At 37.6% G+C, this 18,041-nt stretch overlaps 3 protein-coding genes across 3 annotated transcripts in view; 1 reads left to right on the top strand and 2 right to left on the bottom strand.

The window, feature by feature from the left end:
• Positions 1 to 730: 730 nt before the first annotated feature.
• Positions 731 to 9,750, bottom strand: LOC140933688 (isocitrate dehydrogenase [NAD] subunit beta, mitochondrial-like). Its single transcript, XM_073383297.1, has 13 exons — positions 9,640 to 9,750; positions 9,118 to 9,281; positions 8,711 to 8,752; positions 8,196 to 8,272; positions 8,012 to 8,075; positions 7,176 to 7,238; positions 6,488 to 6,557; positions 5,791 to 5,924; positions 5,197 to 5,299; positions 3,363 to 3,509; positions 2,759 to 2,853; positions 2,439 to 2,499; positions 731 to 1,018 (listed from the first exon to the last, which is right to left on the bottom strand). Exons 1-13 carry the CDS (start codon positions 9,706 to 9,708, stop codon positions 941 to 943), a joined length of 1,167 nt encoding a protein of 388 aa, XP_073239398.1. The 5' UTR covers positions 9,709 to 9,750; the 3' UTR covers positions 731 to 940.
• Positions 9,751 to 9,772: 22 nt separating this feature from the next.
• On the top strand, positions 9,773 to 14,604 carry LOC140934727 (DNA mismatch repair protein Mlh1-like). Its single transcript, XM_073384303.1, has 5 exons — positions 9,773 to 10,928; positions 11,544 to 11,679; positions 12,171 to 12,352; positions 12,703 to 13,268; positions 14,304 to 14,604. Exons 1-5 carry the CDS (start codon positions 9,773 to 9,775, stop codon positions 14,601 to 14,603), a joined length of 2,340 nt encoding a protein of 779 aa, XP_073240404.1. The 3' UTR covers position 14,604.
• A 2,206-nt stretch (positions 14,605 to 16,810) lies between these two features.
• Positions 16,811 to 18,041, bottom strand: part of LOC140935775 (uncharacterized) — a 2,814-nt gene continuing 1,583 nt past the window's right edge. The window contains exons 2-3 of the mRNA XM_073385338.1: positions 17,571 to 17,750; positions 16,811 to 17,208 (exon numbers count right to left, since the gene is read on the bottom strand). Of these exons, the coding sequence (XP_073241439.1) occupies positions 16,940 to 17,208; positions 17,571 to 17,750 (449 nt within the window). The 3' untranslated portion in view covers positions 16,811 to 16,939. The remainder of the gene's footprint in view (positions 17,209 to 17,570; positions 17,751 to 18,041) is intronic.

The raw sequence follows: 18,041 nt of genomic DNA on the forward strand, positions 1-18,041 counted from the left end.
CCCGTTCTTTTCTAAAAAGAGGGCTTCTTAATGTATGAAAATATATGCAACACTGACCTCCCTGTCTTTGTGTGTAGAGAAGATATCCAAGCCATAAAGGGATTACCAAAGGATTTCAAAAATCGTTGTGTCTTTGGAAATAAAATCGAAACTAACTTGTTACGTCACAAAGACGCTTTTCAGTTGAAGGACATATGCGCGCGCAGCTTTTGTCCAAATTCGGAGGCTTCGTGTTTCAACTAAAGCGTATTTTTGAAAACAAACCTTGTTGGGATATTTTTCGTAAGAATAAATCAGGCAGTCTTTAAAAAGCAGGGCGGACCAAAAAACACTAAGTGGGAGGATTAGTTATTAGAGGGTCGGAAAACACAAAAAAACTGAAGGTCTTTATTCTTTGCTGTCACCCTGTTCACATAAAAATTAGTTTTTATTTCCTGTTTTAATAGTTATTGCCATATATTTCTAGTCAGGAAATTCATTTTCTTGGAGATTTTCCTCCAAATAGGACAGGACTGAAAAAAGCAAACAAATACGAAGAAAAACAAAACACTTTTTAGCCTGCTTTAAATGAAAGCAAATTAACAAGTATGAGCTGTAGTGTAGGGGATTAAACACCACTAGAGAAAGTTCCCTCGTCAGAATCATAAGCTGATCGTCGAAAAGGAACTTATTTCAATTCATCATGTTGTAGTAAATTAGTAGGAATCTAACAGGATCACGAAACATTAACTTTGTTTATAACTTGCTTTTGCATTTATTTTTATTTGTAATTGTACAATACTATTTACAGTCCACTTTTTAAAATTAACAAAAACCTTTTTATAACTTTCAGTGGCACAGCTAACAAAGCAACCAATCCAGGAAAATTCAAAGTACATATAAGGATCAGTAAAAGTTGTCATCAGAAATCACCTATTTTTTTATCGTTGGGGTAGAGTGTCTATTCATACATGTGTCGAATGACCGCCTGTACAAAATCAGTAGTGCTTGTACTACCGCCCATATCCATGGTCAAGAACTGAAAAAAAAATGGATAAAAGTCTGAAATCAGTGGTAAAATAGGTAGAAATGCTAAGCTGATTCGGCTGTCTCCTCGCACAAACCCCACGAGGTGCGTTCAGGAGAAAAATAAGACGCCTGACCGTTCCTCGGGGGTCGACGAAACAAAGGCTTCTGACAAATCAGATGGAAATGTTTATATTCATACATATGAGTTCTTGACGAAGCATGAGGTCAAGATGGCTGGATAATGACTAAGTTCTTTTTTGCGATTTTATTGACCGAAACGAAGTCGAGGTCAATAAAAACGCCAAAAAAAAAAAAAAATTACAAGGACAATACCGAACGATCTTGGTCGATAAAAGATTTATTTTATGGCCAAAAAGAGAACTTTTACTTGCGTGACCAACGCGGGAAATCCCGAGCGGGCAAGATGAGCTCATATTGCCCGTTTGGATAGCCAATCAGAATGCAGGATTCGTTTCATCTCGCTAGGTTGCGTATTTAGCCATATAACAAAAATAGATCCTGGGTACAAAAACCAAAGGTGTATTGAATTGAATGAAACTGAGAAACATAATTCTCATCATGGTCACAACAAAATGTGCGTTTCATTAGGAAATCCATTTTTACGAGCGCATTCGAACGCGGAAGCCAAATCCGAAGTTTCCAACGGCACACACACCAGAAGACACCACACATAATCCTGTCCAAATTCAAGTGATACCACCAAAGTAGTAAGATATCAAATCAGGGGCACCCAACGACAATTTTCGGAAAATATCTGTTCGGAAGACGATTTGAGATCTAGAATTTTCGGAACATTTGTTGTAAAATTTTTTGCTTGGCTGGCTCTCCTAGGATTTTTGAACATCTAAAAAATGGTATAACTGCCTATTTTAACGGATTTTTACCCTAAAAAGGTCCCCTAGAATTTTCGGGAGCCTTTTTTCTGACTGGAATTTTCGAAAAGGTAAGTTTTGATCCCTATAATTTTCGGATCACTAGACTTTCAGCTAGGAAATCCGAACAGATGAAAAATTTTTAGGGGATAGACATATGCCTATATCTACCGTTTAAATACTAAAATACGTTTAACAATGCTATGTTTAAGTGGTTTTGAGCTATATTCCCGTTGGGTGCCCCTGTCAAATACGCATAAAATGATACTGGCGTTCAATTTTGGGAATAAACGACAAATAAATAGAAAATACAGATATATAATACGTAGATGTAGGCACTGGTACGATGGTAAAGATCCAGACTGCGTTCTTGCAAAACAATAAAAAAAACGCAACTTCATTTTAAGAAACTGGCGTCTTCACTTAACGCTACTCAAAAGTGGAAAACGATCGGTTTTTTCCTAAGATTAACCCCTGGTCAGTGATCACCGTTTATGCAGTACTAAACTAGACTCTTTTAATGTTAACTTTACACACCTGTCCTTCAGAGATGGTCTTTTGAAGAGCGTCACTGATCATTTTTGCATAGAATCCCAGACTGTAAAACAAAAAAGTGGATTGGTTTTAATGGACTTTCCCAAATTAGAGACGTTTTTACCGGAAATGTTCAATGGTGGGTGGCTCTTTTTCGCTATTGACCATTCTAAGCTTCAGAAATAAACCATATCCTGTCGCCCAAAAGGAAATGATCAGTTGCTAAAATGTTTTCAGACACCACTGAAAATTTAAAGATGGACAAAATCATTCATTTTTAAAAGACGATCATCTTTTAGAGAGCTCAATCAAATGATTATTACTTCATATGCTCCAACATGTCCACACCAGCTAAAATCATCGCTGTGGGATTTGCAATATTTCTTCCTGCCATTTGAGCGTACGTGTGACGGGCTCCCTGAAAATTCAAGGAAACTTTGTGTCAATGATTTAACTGTGGACTCCTAGCTTTAGATAGACAAAATCCTAAGATGTGACCATTCAAATGAGACCTCTTTTGTAGTAATTTAAAATGGTATCGTATAGCGTGACGCTCTAACTTTTGAACGTGTGAACAAGATCCTGTGATGTGACCATTCAAATGAAAGCTCTTCAGTGGTACTTTCACATGTAACTATTATTTCATTTGGTATGAAGATGTAACTTCTGAATCTGCGAACAAAATCCTAAGAACTGATGATTCAAATGAAACGCTCTCAGTAGTACTTTCACATTCTACTGTTAGTTGTCAGGTTTACAAACAGAAAATCAAGATTTTAGTACATATTATATATAATATTATATTAAAATAGTTGCCAGTTATTATTATACCCTTGAAGTTACTGTAACAAAAACAAGAAATACTAGTAAGGAATTCTATTTCAAACTTTTCTCAGCATAGTTATGGTCCCTATGACAGATACTTACAGGTTCAAAGATGGCAAAGTTGCTTCCAAGACTTTTTCCAGGCACCACGCCAGCACCACCTACCAATGCTGCTCCAACATTGTCTACAATACTGCCATATAAATTAGGTAGGACCATCACATCGAACTGGTGGGGTTTGGCTACCAGCTGATAAACAAAACAAAAGGAAACACAAAAAGATAAGTAGAGTAAAAGATGTCAGGGGTGGATATTTGGCCTAAAGTCCAGATAGTTGTGCCACCTTGCTTGTCAAATTCCTTTCCAAAATTTTCCCTGCTTTGAGTTGAAGTTTGACAATGTTTTTGAAATGGTAACAGCTTTGTTTGGACTGTAGAAAATCCTGAGCTGTCAACAGAATCCAGGCACCAGTTGTTAAATCACTATCCACTGGATGGCGGAATTAGTTTCCCTAACACTTATTCACTGGATAGTGACTTATCTGGTGCATAAAACTGTCCAATGTTTGGACAACCCAGGCCTGGTAAATAAAAGATGCCTAGGTGCCCTGCAAATCAGAAAACCCTTTCTCTATTCCAGATTACCTTATCAATAAAACCCTGTATATCATTTTAAGTGATAAATGAATTGTATAAGAATTGAAAGCTTTGAATAAAATTCAATGATTTGTCAGAAACTACTTTACATGTATATTAATAGCTGATAGCTGCATATTTAACATACAGTAAATATTTTTATAATATGACCCATGATACAGCCCCGCATGCAATTTCACTGAAAAACCATATGAAAAAAAAAATCCCTAATGATCGCTGAACGCGTCAAGTGAAAGGGCCAGAGAAATGCATTTGGCCCTGCTAAAAAAGCATATTGACAGATGTGGGTTTGGTCCGTCAGAAATATTCAAAAACACAATGGTCATATGATAAAATGCTTATTGAATGAGTTAGGTTGGGCTGGACAGGAAAACATTTGGCTCTTGGTCAGGACGCATGGACCTTGAGCTACCGTATTTATTCGACTATAAGCCGAGCGATTTTTACACAAATTAAAACTGAAGTGAATTAAAATTTGGGCTCTAGAGGGGGTCTCGGCTTATAGCCAAACGTTTTTGAAAAAAAATGTGATTTTTTTCCGAAAATGTTAGGTTTTCCCGTAGTTAACAATTCAGTCTTGTAATAATGAATGGGTCTTGGCTTATAGCCGGGTGTTTTCTATTTATTTTTGGTTCTCGTAATGCCAAGTCTACACCTTCAAAGTTTGGGGTCTCGGCTTATAGCCGAGATCGGCTTATAGTCGAATAAATACGGTAAATAATTGAAATCCCGTCCGGCCCTCCCACTCAGTCAAAAAGTACATATTAGTGTTATTTATTATTTATTTATTTTATAATCACTTCCACCATATGGTGCGGAACACACAACAGAGCAAGCTTCAATAATTGAAGTGTGTACTTACAGATAACCCACCCAGCCCAGGAAAGGTTTGCCACACCACCAGGGTCTACGTCCCCTACTCTCTTTGAACAATGGTGTGGGTTCTTTTAAGTCCCACAAAGAACAGAATAGTGTCCAGAAAAGTGCTGTGAGATGGGACCTAAGGTTTTTCGTCCTTATCTGAAAAGACTAGAAGTCTAACCATTTGCAGATGTCATTCCAAAGGCAGCACTTTTCCTCAGTTATTTTAAGACCCTGAGTGTTGGTCTGGCCGGGGTTTGAACCTGTGACCTGCCACTCAGCAGACTGGTGCTCTCCCAACTGAGCTGACCAGGTGGTGGTTAAAGGCACTCGCCAGTGGACAAACTTTCCTTACAAATCTTCCTGCATTATTTCATTACAGAACTAGGTGGCAGAAGTTGAGAATGACTAGGTTATACCTGCATACATGTGTTGTCTACGATCATTCCTTCAAACTTGATCTTTGGGTACAGTTTGGAAACTTGCTCACAAGTTTTCAAAAACAAACCATCACCTTGCTTCCTATTGAGAGAATAGACAATTTACAAATGAAATGGCAAATTCTGTATACACGTTGCAGATAATTTTTGTCTCCTGTTACATTCCATTTTCCCTATTAAAAAGTTTTCTTACTTGGTTAGTTTAACATGTTTTACTTCATGAAATTAATGATTCAAACTACAGTTCTACAGTAAAATTTCCTTTTCGGAGATGAAAAAACTTTACGGACTTTTCAAGGATTTGTTTTTGAATTTGACAATTATTTAACTATGAAAACCCCATATACTGCATTTTGAGAAACAACAAAAAGGAACAAAGTAAAACACAAACAACAGTCCATGTTTTTGGACATCGTCAAAATGTATTTGAGTGACAAGTTTTCATAATACACAACTTGAGATTTTAGATGGTGGTGATGACTAAGGAGCTGAAGGGTTACAGTGTATAAGCAGCTGTATAACATTAACTATTCACCAATACATGTAATTTGCTTCAGAACAACTTGAACTTACATAATATTTGCCTTGTGAACAGCAGTGACTTTCTGTCTCTTGTGCCTTGTTGCATAGTCAAAAGCAAACTTAGCAATCCTTTCTGATTTCTTTCTTGTGATAACCTTGATCATTTCTACAACTCCTGGCACACTCTGTTACCAATCAACACAAGAAATACAATAGTACCTCACAGAAGTTCCTAACACTGTTCTTTAGTAAAATCAGAAAGAGCTGTTACCACATTACATGAAATACAGGGACATGGTTATGGCCTTAAGGAAGCTAATAAAAAGATGATCTTGACTGAGATTGGCTAGCCCTTTAAGCCCCAAGATCCACATACAGATTCTCCATATTGACCTCCATACAAAGCGTTTTCATTTAAGTGATCAGTTTACTTACTCTCATAACCTAATTTCTCTTATTGTGTTTTGATATATTGTATTTTTGGGAGAAAGTTGATGTTGGACTCTCTTGAGACTTTTAAAATAGAAATAGGGTTAATAGAAATCTTGAGGATCTTGATCGAGACTGGTTAATAGAAAAACAAATTGTGGGAGATACGGTATATTGAGACATTGCACTAAGGGTATGAAAAGAAATTTTTAAAAAGCCAGGAAAAGGGGAAAAACGTTAACATCTACATATTATTCCATGTTAAACTCTGACTAAAGAATATCATATCATTGAAGGAAAACATGATAAAATTACAGACCTCATGTTCCAGGCTAGTGTATTCTCCCTCTGTCTGCTCTCTGATAATTATCATATCTACATCTTTATGTCTAACAAACACAAGAAATTTTGTTTCATTAACCCTTTTCGTCCCACAGAAGATTAAGGAAACATGACCCCTTATTTCCCAAGAGCTAATTTAGATGTGCTGTACTACAGACCAAATTTTCTACACTTCCTCTTTGGTTGTGTGATACTAACTTGCATGACTTTTATAGCAAAAAGAGCTTACCCCAGGTAGGTTCATACCTGGTTCATAGTAAAAAGGTTATTTGGTGAGACATGCTGTCCTAGGTGTTGCATTTTTAACAATTTTTCGAGCAGTTTGTTGGTAAGGTGTAGGTAATATGTCGGTAATGTGTTGGTTAACTGTTGGCGACAGTTGACTAACAGTCAGTTTAGGGAAGGGGTTCTTCACAATTACTCCCCAGTCCATCTCATATAAATCACAATGAGTCAACAAGAGTTAACCTTTCACGCAATGGTCGCAAACATAATCTCCATTAAGTTGTGGGGAAGGTGTGGTAAGTATGGCCATACAAGTAGTCTCATGAATCTTGTGACATAAAAATAATTAACCTGTAATGATGCGTCCTCGGATATACCAACAAATTAAAACTAAATGAAATAACACATTTAGAGGAAGAGTAATGCAATAGGAGAGGTACCTGGTATTATAACCTGGAAGGCTTTTACAGTGGACAACATTTGCAAACAGGTCCAGCTCTGTTCTGTAAGCAAAATGGAGTGACCCATTAATTCATTATGAAAACAAGACGGAATTTTTTATTATGGTTCTCCTCCCACTATCCAAGTTAAGATGAAAGATTAAGATGTGCATTAGAAGAAGACAAACCAGTTAGCTATGTGTGACAGCATTGGGCTTAAGAGAAACAAAACCAACTCTACTGAACCTAACCTGAGAAAACAGCCAACATTTTGCGACCCAAAATAATGTCGGAGAAACAAGCACAGGGTAGCGCTTCTGATTGGTTGAAGCAAATTTTCAGCCAACCAGAAGTACTACCAAGATCTGGGTAGTGACTGGTCATCAGTATGGAATTTCTATGCTCATTTCCCAGAAGTGATTTTGTGGGGAAACCAGTGGAGGTGTCGGAAAATGTTGACTTTTCTCTCAACAACTTTTGCCACAAGCTAGAGAGGAAGTAGGCTACACTTAACCCAGTGTCAGAACTTGCACCTAGGACCACTAGACTGAGGATTAGTCCATTCCTCTAACCACTCCACCTTATTGGAAATACTTCAAATGCTTAACCCTTGAGTCTCCCAAGGGATCAATATTAATTTTCTCCTAACAAAATCAATACATCTTCAAGGGAAAAGGTTATGAGAATTAACAAAATGATCACCAAAGCCAAAATGCTTTCATCTTCCATCCAATTCCCTCCACCAATTTTTGAGGAAAATCTATGGACATCAGTCTGGAGAATTTGTATATGGAAATTACTAGTGCAAGGAGAGTAAATTATCTCTGTATACTTACTTCATTTTTTGATTAAGTGATAAGTGATCCTGACTGGAGATACTGGATGGTGTTGTCAATGCACCTAGCAGAAAAAATCAGTGAAAGTTAGCTGATTAAGTGTTTTGATTTGAAAAAAAAAGAACAGTGGTCTTAGCATCAGCTGGTTTGGAACCCTTTTAGTAGCATTAGCTGGCAGTCCTACCTTTTAACCCTACCCCAGTTTTCTTCATTGACTGAACAACATCATCCAAAGTATATCTGCTACCATAGCTCACATCACTGAAATGATGGAAAATAGTAAATAACAATTCCCATGATCACAAGGTAAAGAAGCCCCTTCACTAGCTCTTCAAGAATCAAAGACAAGCCTGCAATCATGTTTAGTTAATGTATGAAGAGAAGGGAGCAAAGACTTTTTTGAGTGGGGCATATCAACTGGAAGTGGACTTTTTGCATTCTTAGGCAATGGCTGCCCAAATTTGTGGACAAGTCATCTGCTGCTACTATGTATTGATAACCCAACTTAAGTTAGGCTCACTTTTTTTTAGTTTGGAACTTGCAGTATGTTAGGAGTCAGAGATAAAAACATCATTGCAAAAAATACTGTATTATGTTGGCAATGAAGCATTTGACATTGTGGTGGATCAGTTTTGTGTTAGATTATTTTTTTGTTTTGAGATGATTTATTATGTGACAAATAGCCAGTGTAAGTCTTACCTGATTGGAATTTCATCCCAGTCTACAGGCACCCCAGCAGCACTAACAAAAAAGAACCAGAGTGAGTGAGTGAATGAGAATGAATCATATACATGTAGATGAAAATGAAATTCAGGTCAGACCAGTTTATCACAATCATGAATAATAGCAGTGGTGAATTCAGATCGAGAGAACTAAGAAAAGAGAGGGGCCTGGCCTCAAGAAATATTTTTATCAGTCTTGCAGGCTTCAGTTTGGCCTAAAAATGAGAAGGAGGCCTGGGACCCCTTGGCCCCTCCCCTAGATCTGCCAATTATTAGAGATAGGAATAACTGAGAATCAATCAGGTTGAAACCATTTTAACTGGAATTTCACTTTGACCTACAACAAACACACTGTTACATTAAATTTGGACGTTGAGAGCCTACCTAAACACTCTCTTCACACTGTGACAAAGTTCTGGTCCAACACCATCCCCTGGAATAAGGGTTACCATATAACGACCTTTTGACTGTGCCAGGGGCTCACTCTTTGAGGCTGATTCAACATTGGTGCTGTATGCTTGTGATTTTATAAATGCAGCAGGCATCAGCTGGAAGAAAGTTTGGAAAATAAGCCTTAATTGAACTAAAGCAACCTTTGACCTTTAATATGTCCATTATATGTTTCCTTCACCCTCCCAACTGGGAAATACATTTACCGCCTGTTATAGTTATACTAAACTTAACTAACGATGCATCTTTTTAAATTTGGGTTTACAAAAAGAAACTGCCCGATCTGAAGATAAGTTGTTATGTTGACAAAAAAGCTTACTATAAAAATGTACGCGTTTATGTTTTATACTGAGGCTTGTAAACAGGTCACAAACCTGTTTGACAATAAATATATCACTAATCTACCTTGGAAAAATATACAAGGAGAGAAAAAAGATTAATAGAGTAACAATCTACCTGGAAACTTTGCTTCAGTAAAGCAATCCTTCCAAAAGACACCCTTCTTGCCGCCATGGACGCCGCCATGTTGATTTGTTGACGAAAAATTTCAGTAGGATTACATGACGGAGCATTAAAACCGCTGGTGAAAATGTCTTTCTGCTCGAAAAATTTGCGCGGGAAGCCTCGCGCGGGAATATTGCTTCTCAAGATGGCGGCTGTTCCCACCATAAAGAAGCTAGACGAGGCTGTGGTTAATCGCATTGCTGCTGGTGAAGTGATTCAAAGACCAGCCAATGCACTGAAAGAAATGATCGAGAACTCGCTTGATGCAAAGGCTTCATCAATTACGGTAACAGTCAAATCTGGAGGTTTGAAACTTTTGCAGATTCAGGACAACGGCTGTGGCATTAGGAAAGAAGATATGGGGATCGTGTGCGAGCGTTTCACTACGAGTAAACTTACAAAATTTGAGGATTTAAGCTCCATTGCGACTTATGGATTTCGCGGAGAAGCTCTGGCAAGCATTAGTCACGTTGCTCACGTAACTATCACTACAAGAACTGGAGAATCGAACTGTGCTTTCAAAGCGAGTTATTCGGATGGAAAACTAGTGCCTGCACGACCTGGATTGTCTGCTGACCCTAAGCCTTGTGCTGGAAACAAAGGCACTCAGATAACTGTCGAAGACTTGTTTTACAATGTGTCGACTCGACGAAAGGCTCTTAAGAGTTACGGTGAAGAGTTCGCGAAAATTGCTGATGTGGTGAGCAAGTATGCTATACACAATTCTGGAGTTGCGTTTACGTTGAAGAAGCAGGGAGAAAACATGGCGGACGTCAGAACGACCAATGGTGCTTCGATTTTGGATAATATTCGCACAATCTATGGAGCTTCAGTTGCAAGAGAGTTGTTAGAAGTTAGTTGCGACGACCAAAAGTATGCCTTCAAAATGCATGGCTACATTTCCAATGCTAATTATTCTGTCAAGAAGCTGCAGTTTTTGTTATTTATTAATCATCGTCTTGTTGACTCCTCTGCTTTAAGGAAAGCAATAGAAACATTATATGAAGCTTATATTCCAAAGAGCAGCCATCCCTTTGTGTACATATCCCTGGAAATTGCACCAAGAAATGTTGACGTTAATGTTCACCCCACCAAACATGAGGTTCATTTTTTGCATGAAGATTCCATCATTGAGGCTATTCAGAAGGCCTTTGAAGAGAAGTTATTAGGGGCAAATTCATCCAGAACTTACTACACTCAAACCCTTCTGCCTGGTGTCCCTGTGACTGATACTTCTACAGGTTGGTGTTCCCTCTGCATTTACCAGCTCATATTTACAAAAACAAAAGGTTGCAGCGTGCAAAGAAAGTAGTGTCCAATAGCCTGAGGCTAGTGGATTTTGGTATCGGGCTAGTGAATTTTGTTTTTAACTTGCCTGACGGGCAAGTGATGTTTTTTGAGGAATTTGAATAACAGAGGAACTGTGAAATCAATTCTGCTAGTCAAAAAGTTTTTGGGGCTAGTTGAAATGACGTCTGGGCTAGTAAATGCTAGCTTCAGCTTGCCCAAATGGCAAGCTGTAAAAATGATTTCCTTTGCACCCTGGATTGTTCTTTTTACGTCATCTTTACTGGTACATACACAAGAACCCATGTAGATTAGTGAACAAGATTAAAGGTACTTGCTATTTGCTTGCCCAACCCAAGCCTCTAGCCAATGCCTCTGGATATTAACATCCAAAAACTGTATTTGAAACTCCCCCATATGTTTTTTCTTTGATGGAAAATACATTTAATACAAACGATAAAAATACTCCCCTTCCCCACCATGATTTGTGCAGACATTTAGATTCATAATTTCCATTATTTTAGTCAGAAATGTGATTGAATATACTCTTCATTGCATTATTTTTTAAGTGACAAACGATGGTGGACAATCTAATGCTGGAAAGTTATATGCACATCAAATGGTTCGAACAGACAGTAGAGAGCAGACTCTGCATGCCTTTCTTCCTCCTGAAAATCATGCTACATCATCAAGTGTAACAAACAGGTTCAAGTTGAAAAATTGCTGTTACATTAGAACCTAAAATGTTTTTTGGGGGGGGGTCTTGACAAACTGCGAGTCACGCGAGCTTCACACAAGGCATCAGTTAAAAAAAAGGAAACACAAGTAAAAACTGGAAATTTACAGATGAGGAGTTGAGCATTCATTATACTGATTAGGGTTAAGCACTCATTGTACTGATTAGGGTTAAGCTTTCATTTTATGGATTAGGGTTAAGCACTCACTTTAGGGCTAGGGTTAAGCGCTGTTTAGGGTTAAACAGACAGTTCGCGTTCAGTTAATGTATTACTGTTTTCGGTTTTTGTGGTGTTTTTCTCAATGATTCTTCAATGGACTGCATGGCTCGCATGACTCCCTGGTTTGCATTTTATACACACTCTTTTTTTTTCATGGTCACATGTTATTGGAAATAGTTTCCAAAAGCCCCTAGGGTGTTTGTCAACGTCTTATTAATCCCTTGCATTGGTGTTTTTTAGTGATTCTCAGTCTTCAAGAACTATAGCTCAACATGAAGCTAATAATTCAGCTGATGGGGAACCAAACAGGTCTAAAAATCTTACTTCAACTGCTAATATTACTGACGAAAGCACACTTTCAGTGTCCAACTCAAGCAAAACTCTAGATGCTGGTGAGGAGGACTTCTCTGACCAACCATCAGGTAATGGAAATTTATTATTTCCAGTCATTTTGAATAAATATTTGATTGACTTACTTAATTTAAGGTACATTGTAGACTTAATAACTGATGGCTGAACATGTTGATTGGCAGCCTGGGTGACTAACTGAATGACTGGAAAAGTGTGTCGATTACACCCTTATATACAGTGTTTTCTTCTCAATGTTCTTGATACATTTCCATTGGTACTGTTAGGGATAGTTTTTCTAACAAGCAACCTGTTTTTTACCATTTTTTAGTTGTTCAAATCCCGCTTCAGGGAACGGCAACTTTGATTAAAAAATCATTGTTGTTCTTATTGGTTGATTGAATGGTTGGTTCTACCTCTTCAGGTCCAAAAAAGCCAAGACTAGAGAAAAATGGTGACAGGACTTCAAAGGGCCAAAACAAGTTAACTTTCCACAGAGAAATTCGCCTTACCAGTGTTTTGAATCTACGTAAAGCCATTGACAGCAATGAACATCAAGGAATGAAAGAGCTGTTTGAAGACCATAAGTTTGTGGGCTGCGTGAACAGGTCACTTGCTCTCGTCCAACACAGCACAAAGTTGTTCCTTGCGAATGTCACAACCCTTAGTAAAGAACTCTTCTACCAGATTATCATCTTTAAGTTTGGCAACTTTGACTTTCTAAAGCTTTCAGAGCCGGCACCAGTCTATGAGCTTGCCATGCTAGCTTTAGACTGTGAGGAGAGTGGCTGGACAGAAGAGGATGGTCCTAAAGATGAGTTAGCGGCATACATTGTCAATTTGCTGAAAGGAAAAGCAGCTATGTTGTTGGATTATTTTTCTTTGGAAATTGATAAAGAAGGTCATCTATTGACATTGCCTTTGCTGTTAGATGGTTACATACCAAATCTTAATGGCCTTCCTTTGTTTGTTCTTCGCCTTGCTACAGAGGTAAGCAGTATGAAATAGTAGAATATCAGGAATGTTTTTGTTATTGGACTCAAAGCTTGAATACAGTCCCATCTAGTAGTCTAGGACTAGGAGCTTTTCTTGCTAGGAGAGTATTGTTTGATCTCACTTGCCCAATAAGGGTCTATGCAAGTCATCCTCTAACTAAATCATTAACAAAGACAAGGAAGAAGTGACCCAAAGGACAAGCTGGAATTTAAGCTTTTTGCAAGCCCTGTGAACTGGAACCCTATTAAGAAATTCTGCTCTTTTTTAGTTTGTTTTTGGCAATCAATTTCTTTGCAATCTTGAACACAGACTCTAACACCTCTCTCCTCCTCAATGGCTTCTTTGTGTAGTAGGGAGGTTGGAGAGAGGGAAAAAAGTGCACTGGGGGTGATATATAGGAAGTGAAGAGAGAGGAAGAGAGACCTCTGCACAATGTTCTGGCTTTCAAGAATGCCAGAGAAACAGAGAGGAAGTTTGTTGTACAAGCTGTAACTACACATTAACGTGGCTTGTTCCCCAGTATATGCTACATCAAGCTGAATGAATGGCCGCGTATCCTCCTCAGGACGTGGCAGCATTCACGGCAGCTTGGTACAGAACACAATTATGTGCTAATCTCTCAGCCTCATTTTTGGTGTATCTAAGCCTTTTGTTGATGCTAGTAAATGCCATCAGCTGTTTCCTGTGACATTAAAACCCTTTATGCCCCAATATCCACATACAAATTCTCTGTACAGATCTCCATACATTTCCCTGAAAAAATAGTTGAGTGATTTTGTTTTAGGATCAAAGCATTTTCACTTAGGTGATCATTTAATTAATTTTTATCACTTTTTGTCTTTATTATGTATTGAGATTGGTAGGAGAAAATTGATGTTGATCATTCATGGGACCATTGCAGATGTTACAGTGCCATGTACCTCAATTATTATGATGTTTGGAGTTAATTTTCAGAACTGAATACTGCCAGTCAATGATTTGCTACAATTCATCTTGATCTAATTTTAATTTTTCCTGTAACATGTGTAGGTGGACTGGGATACTGAAGAGGGATGCTTCCGAACCTTTGCGCAGGAGTGCAGCAGATTTTATGCATTTAAACCTGATCCTTTCCAACATGATGAGAACTCCACCAAAGATGTTGACACAGAGGATCCCAATGCTGTAAAATCTTCGTCTTCCAACCATTCATGGCAGTGGACTGTAGAACATATTTTATTTCCTGCTTTTCGCACAGGACTTATCCCTCCCAGCCGTTTTTCTGAGGATGGTACTCTCCTTCAAATAGCAAATTTGCCAGACTTGTACAAAGTTTTTGAACGGTGCTAAAATGTATACAATTTCATCTTTCCATTTCTTGGGTTAAGAACCTATTTTTTTTTCAGTCTGAGATCGTTGCAGTAGAAAAATATAAGTTTCTGGTGCTCGGAATAGGCATTGCAGGAGCCTGATGAATAATAGTATTGCAGAAAGAAAAAAAGTAGAAAAAACTAGGAAGCAGTGCTTGGAAAGGGATGTTGTGTAGAATATATGCAGAAATATAAGCCTAGACTGAAGACAGACTGTCAAACTACAAGTCTGAGGGTGCTTTAAAACTGGTATACATGAAATGGCAACATAAGCATTTATTTTTCTACACAAAAAGTATATTAGTTAAATATTGCACTTCTACAAAATAGTTTCAAAGAAAAGTCAGTGCCTTTAAATCACACCTATTAAATTTAGGCTTAAAGTCTTGCTTCCTATCCTGGGTTGCATAACTTCAGCCAAAGAACTATGAAGTGCCACTAAGACAACGTTTTAAATATCACATTACAAGATATTTTGAAATCCTATGTTTTAAAACTGGTTTCACTCATAGAAAGGTAAACTTGTACAAATACTACTTTCTTGTTATGTAAAAATCCTGTATATATATTATTCACTTTGTGAATAACTACGTTATATTTAGGTTATCATAAAACCAGTTAATCTTGTTTACAGTCTGTTAATAACCCCCTGACACCAAATACTTCAGTTACAGCAGCCATGTGTTTTACAAATGTTATAAATACTTATTAATAACAGCATAATCTCCCTGAGACATATGATAAGTTTAACAAAATTAATAAAAATCAAACCAACTCTGTTGAAAATTATTAAATATTATAAGGTTCTCTGATTTTTCACTTGTTTGGTGAGGATAGTCCTTAATAGTTTTGTGGATCATGGATCGTTGGCAGTTTGTGAGCTGACTGATGGCATAATCATCATCATCATCCTTTGACCACAGGAGTGGTCAGGACATTCATGGAGATCTCCTCCCAAACACCATGATTCGCCATCTCTGAACTCATGTCCCTCATAACAAGTCCTGAATCCTTAGCAATAACTTTGGGGATTAATGGCACACTGTTAGCTAACAATTCACGAACAGCTAGTCACCTTTTTTGGAGCTGTTTAAATACTACCAATACTACGTTCATGTTTTCTTAAAGGGCTACACTCACCAAGAAAATTATCTCATATTATACGAAACCTCTAACTTACTATAAATAACGTAGTAATTTACAATAATTAATTCAAGAATTTCTCATTATTCTTATCTACGACTACCTTTTTTTTAAAGTCTGTTTAAGGTGATTCCATAGTAAAAGAACCTAACATAGATTTTAGCTAAAACTTGGTACACTGATGTAACAAGTCAAAAAGATGATAAAAAAGTAATAAAAAGTGGGGGTCACCGTGCTCGTTTTGACGTCACAATGCTGACAAATACGGCTATTTAGGACCCTTTTACAAAAACCACAGGCAGCGCAAAACTAGACAAAAAGGAGAGATTTTTTCGATGATGCATGTGACATCACACAGAATTTGACTTTAATGTATTGTTTATCCACTTACGTACCAGAAAAATGCCTTTTTATGCCCTTGTTTTTACTTTACGCTCCAAAGTAGAATTAAATTGGACGCGCGCTTTTCGACCCGTGATGGCTCAATCCGTACAATTTAGTAAAATTGCAAAAAAACTGAACATAGATTTGTGCCAATTTTTTTCTCATCGAAAGGAAGCACTGTCCTTATTAAAATCATGAAATAAAAAATGGGGGTCACCGTACTCGTTTTTGCGGTAGAGCTGCAGAAAGTGCCCACCAAACGCATTTTCTCCGATTTTTGAGAGAGGACTGGGGTGAGTTTCAAAATAGAATGTATGTGAAAGGGGGAAGAAAGTATTAAAAAATCCGTTTTTACAGAATTTACATCGAGATATCACATTTAGGACACAATGTGATAAAGAAAGTGTTTAAATGAAAATCAAAGTGAGTAGAGCACAAGTTAAACATCCACTATCGAGGTTCTCCGAGGGGAGGTCGAACTCAGCAACACGTGTACTGCTTACGTTATGCACATTCCCAACACATCAAGTCTCACCTTGGCAAGAAACAACAGCAAGCAAAAATTCCAATAGCGTTTCTCTTCAGTCAACTTCATTTTAATAATATTACTTCACATGCTCTTTTTTATGGCGGCCATCTTGTTATGCGCAGTAAGAGATGCGCAGTGCAAAACTAGGGAATCACCTTAAGTTTAAAAACATACATGTACATGCATACTCACAGTATCAAAGCTGAACTGATATTGATCAGATTCAAACTTAAGTTTAGAGTTAACCATGACTTTGTCATCTAATATAACATGACTCCATCTACATTACTTATTTCATGCTTTTTTGTTTTGAAATAATGCGTGCAGTGAACATTCTTCAATAAAATGATGAGTGGACAGAGTAACAACACTCCAGCGGCACCTAACAAGATCCAAAATGAATATCCAAGCTGAGCCTTGTCAGTTGAAGAGAAGCCTCGCTGCTGATCTTTTGGTTGTAAGACATTCTTTTTGAGTTGGATCTCAAACAAGGCAGCAAACAAACATGCAGAAATGATCACAAAGAAAACTGCAAGTAGAGTAACAATATTTGTCAACAAGTGGGCTTGAGAAAACAACCAACAAATTGTGATGGTTTCTCCTTGAATACATCGTAAAATGTTGGTTGTTTTCTCAGCCTATTGATAAGTCAGTTCATTGATATAAGGAGGTTTAAGCCAAGAACTGATGAGTGGGCATCTAGGTCTTAAAGATGTTGAAAAATCATTTTTTCTCCAAAACTGAGCATATTGTTGGAAACCCAGATGTCTGGTTGTCTAAAGCCATCTAGGGTGAATAGTTCCCAATTAGTAGTTCCCAATTCATTATTTGCCCTGCCCTGCAGCTCACACAACAATAAATTAAAGATTAACTTATTTTTTCAGTACTTACAAGCTACTCCACAACAAATATATATCCCACTGGAACCACAAATGGTTAAATCTGGCTTGGTAAACTCGTTATAACAGGTAAGTCCAATTAATATGGCGACAACAGCCAAACTAAGAATGCAGAATCCTACAGTTGCCCAAACAACATCATCATTGGCCACACCCTCAAATTCATCCTTGACTGCAACAGATGAAATTTCACAGTGTTAGCAGAGTGAGCCTAAAAAGGCTAAAATGTTAATCGGTTATATGCAACAAACAGAAACTGTGTGACATAGTAATAATAACTAAAAGTGTTCCCAAAATTTAAGAAAGGGTAGCACAGGACTCTTCCTGGTATGTCTTCAAACTTGGTGACATAAAGAACCATTGTCCTGACCAAGAATAAGTGCCGGTAATGAGGTTCTGTTAGGTTTAATTCTGACAAGCAACATGGCCTCAAAAACAGTGACATAGGACAGCAGAAATGGTG

This window comes from Porites lutea, chromosome 4 (assembly GCF_958299795.1).
Source record: "Porites lutea chromosome 4, jaPorLute2.1, whole genome shotgun sequence".
Lineage (NCBI taxonomy): Eukaryota > Metazoa > Cnidaria > Anthozoa > Scleractinia > Poritidae > Porites > Porites lutea.

What these genes read in the sequence shown, in the direction of transcription:
- LOC140933688 (XM_073383297.1), bottom strand. Translation starts at nt 9,708, where the DNA reads ATGGCGGCGTCCATGGCGGCAAGAAGGGTGTCTTTTGGAAGGATTGCT. An exon ending in TCACTTAATCAAAAAATGAA is followed by an intron (nt 7,239 to 8,011) that starts GTAAGTATACAG and finishes TTTTGCTTACAG; the next exon opens with AACAGAGCTGGACCTGTTTG. An exon ending in ACTTTGCCATCTTTGAACCT is followed by an intron (nt 2,854 to 3,362) that starts GTAAGTATCTGT and finishes TTGAATTTTCAG; the next exon opens with GGAGCCCGTCACACGTACGC.
- LOC140934727 (XM_073384303.1), top strand. Translation starts at nt 9,773, where the DNA reads ATGTCTTTCTGCTCGAAAAATTTGCGCGGGAAGCCTCGCGCGGGAATA. An exon ending in TGTGACTGATACTTCTACAG is followed by an intron (nt 10,929 to 11,543) that starts GTTGGTGTTCCC and finishes TTATTTTTTAAG; the next exon opens with TGACAAACGATGGTGGACAA. An exon ending in TTCTTCGCCTTGCTACAGAG is followed by an intron (nt 13,269 to 14,303) that starts GTAAGCAGTATG and finishes TAACATGTGTAG; the next exon opens with GTGGACTGGGATACTGAAGA.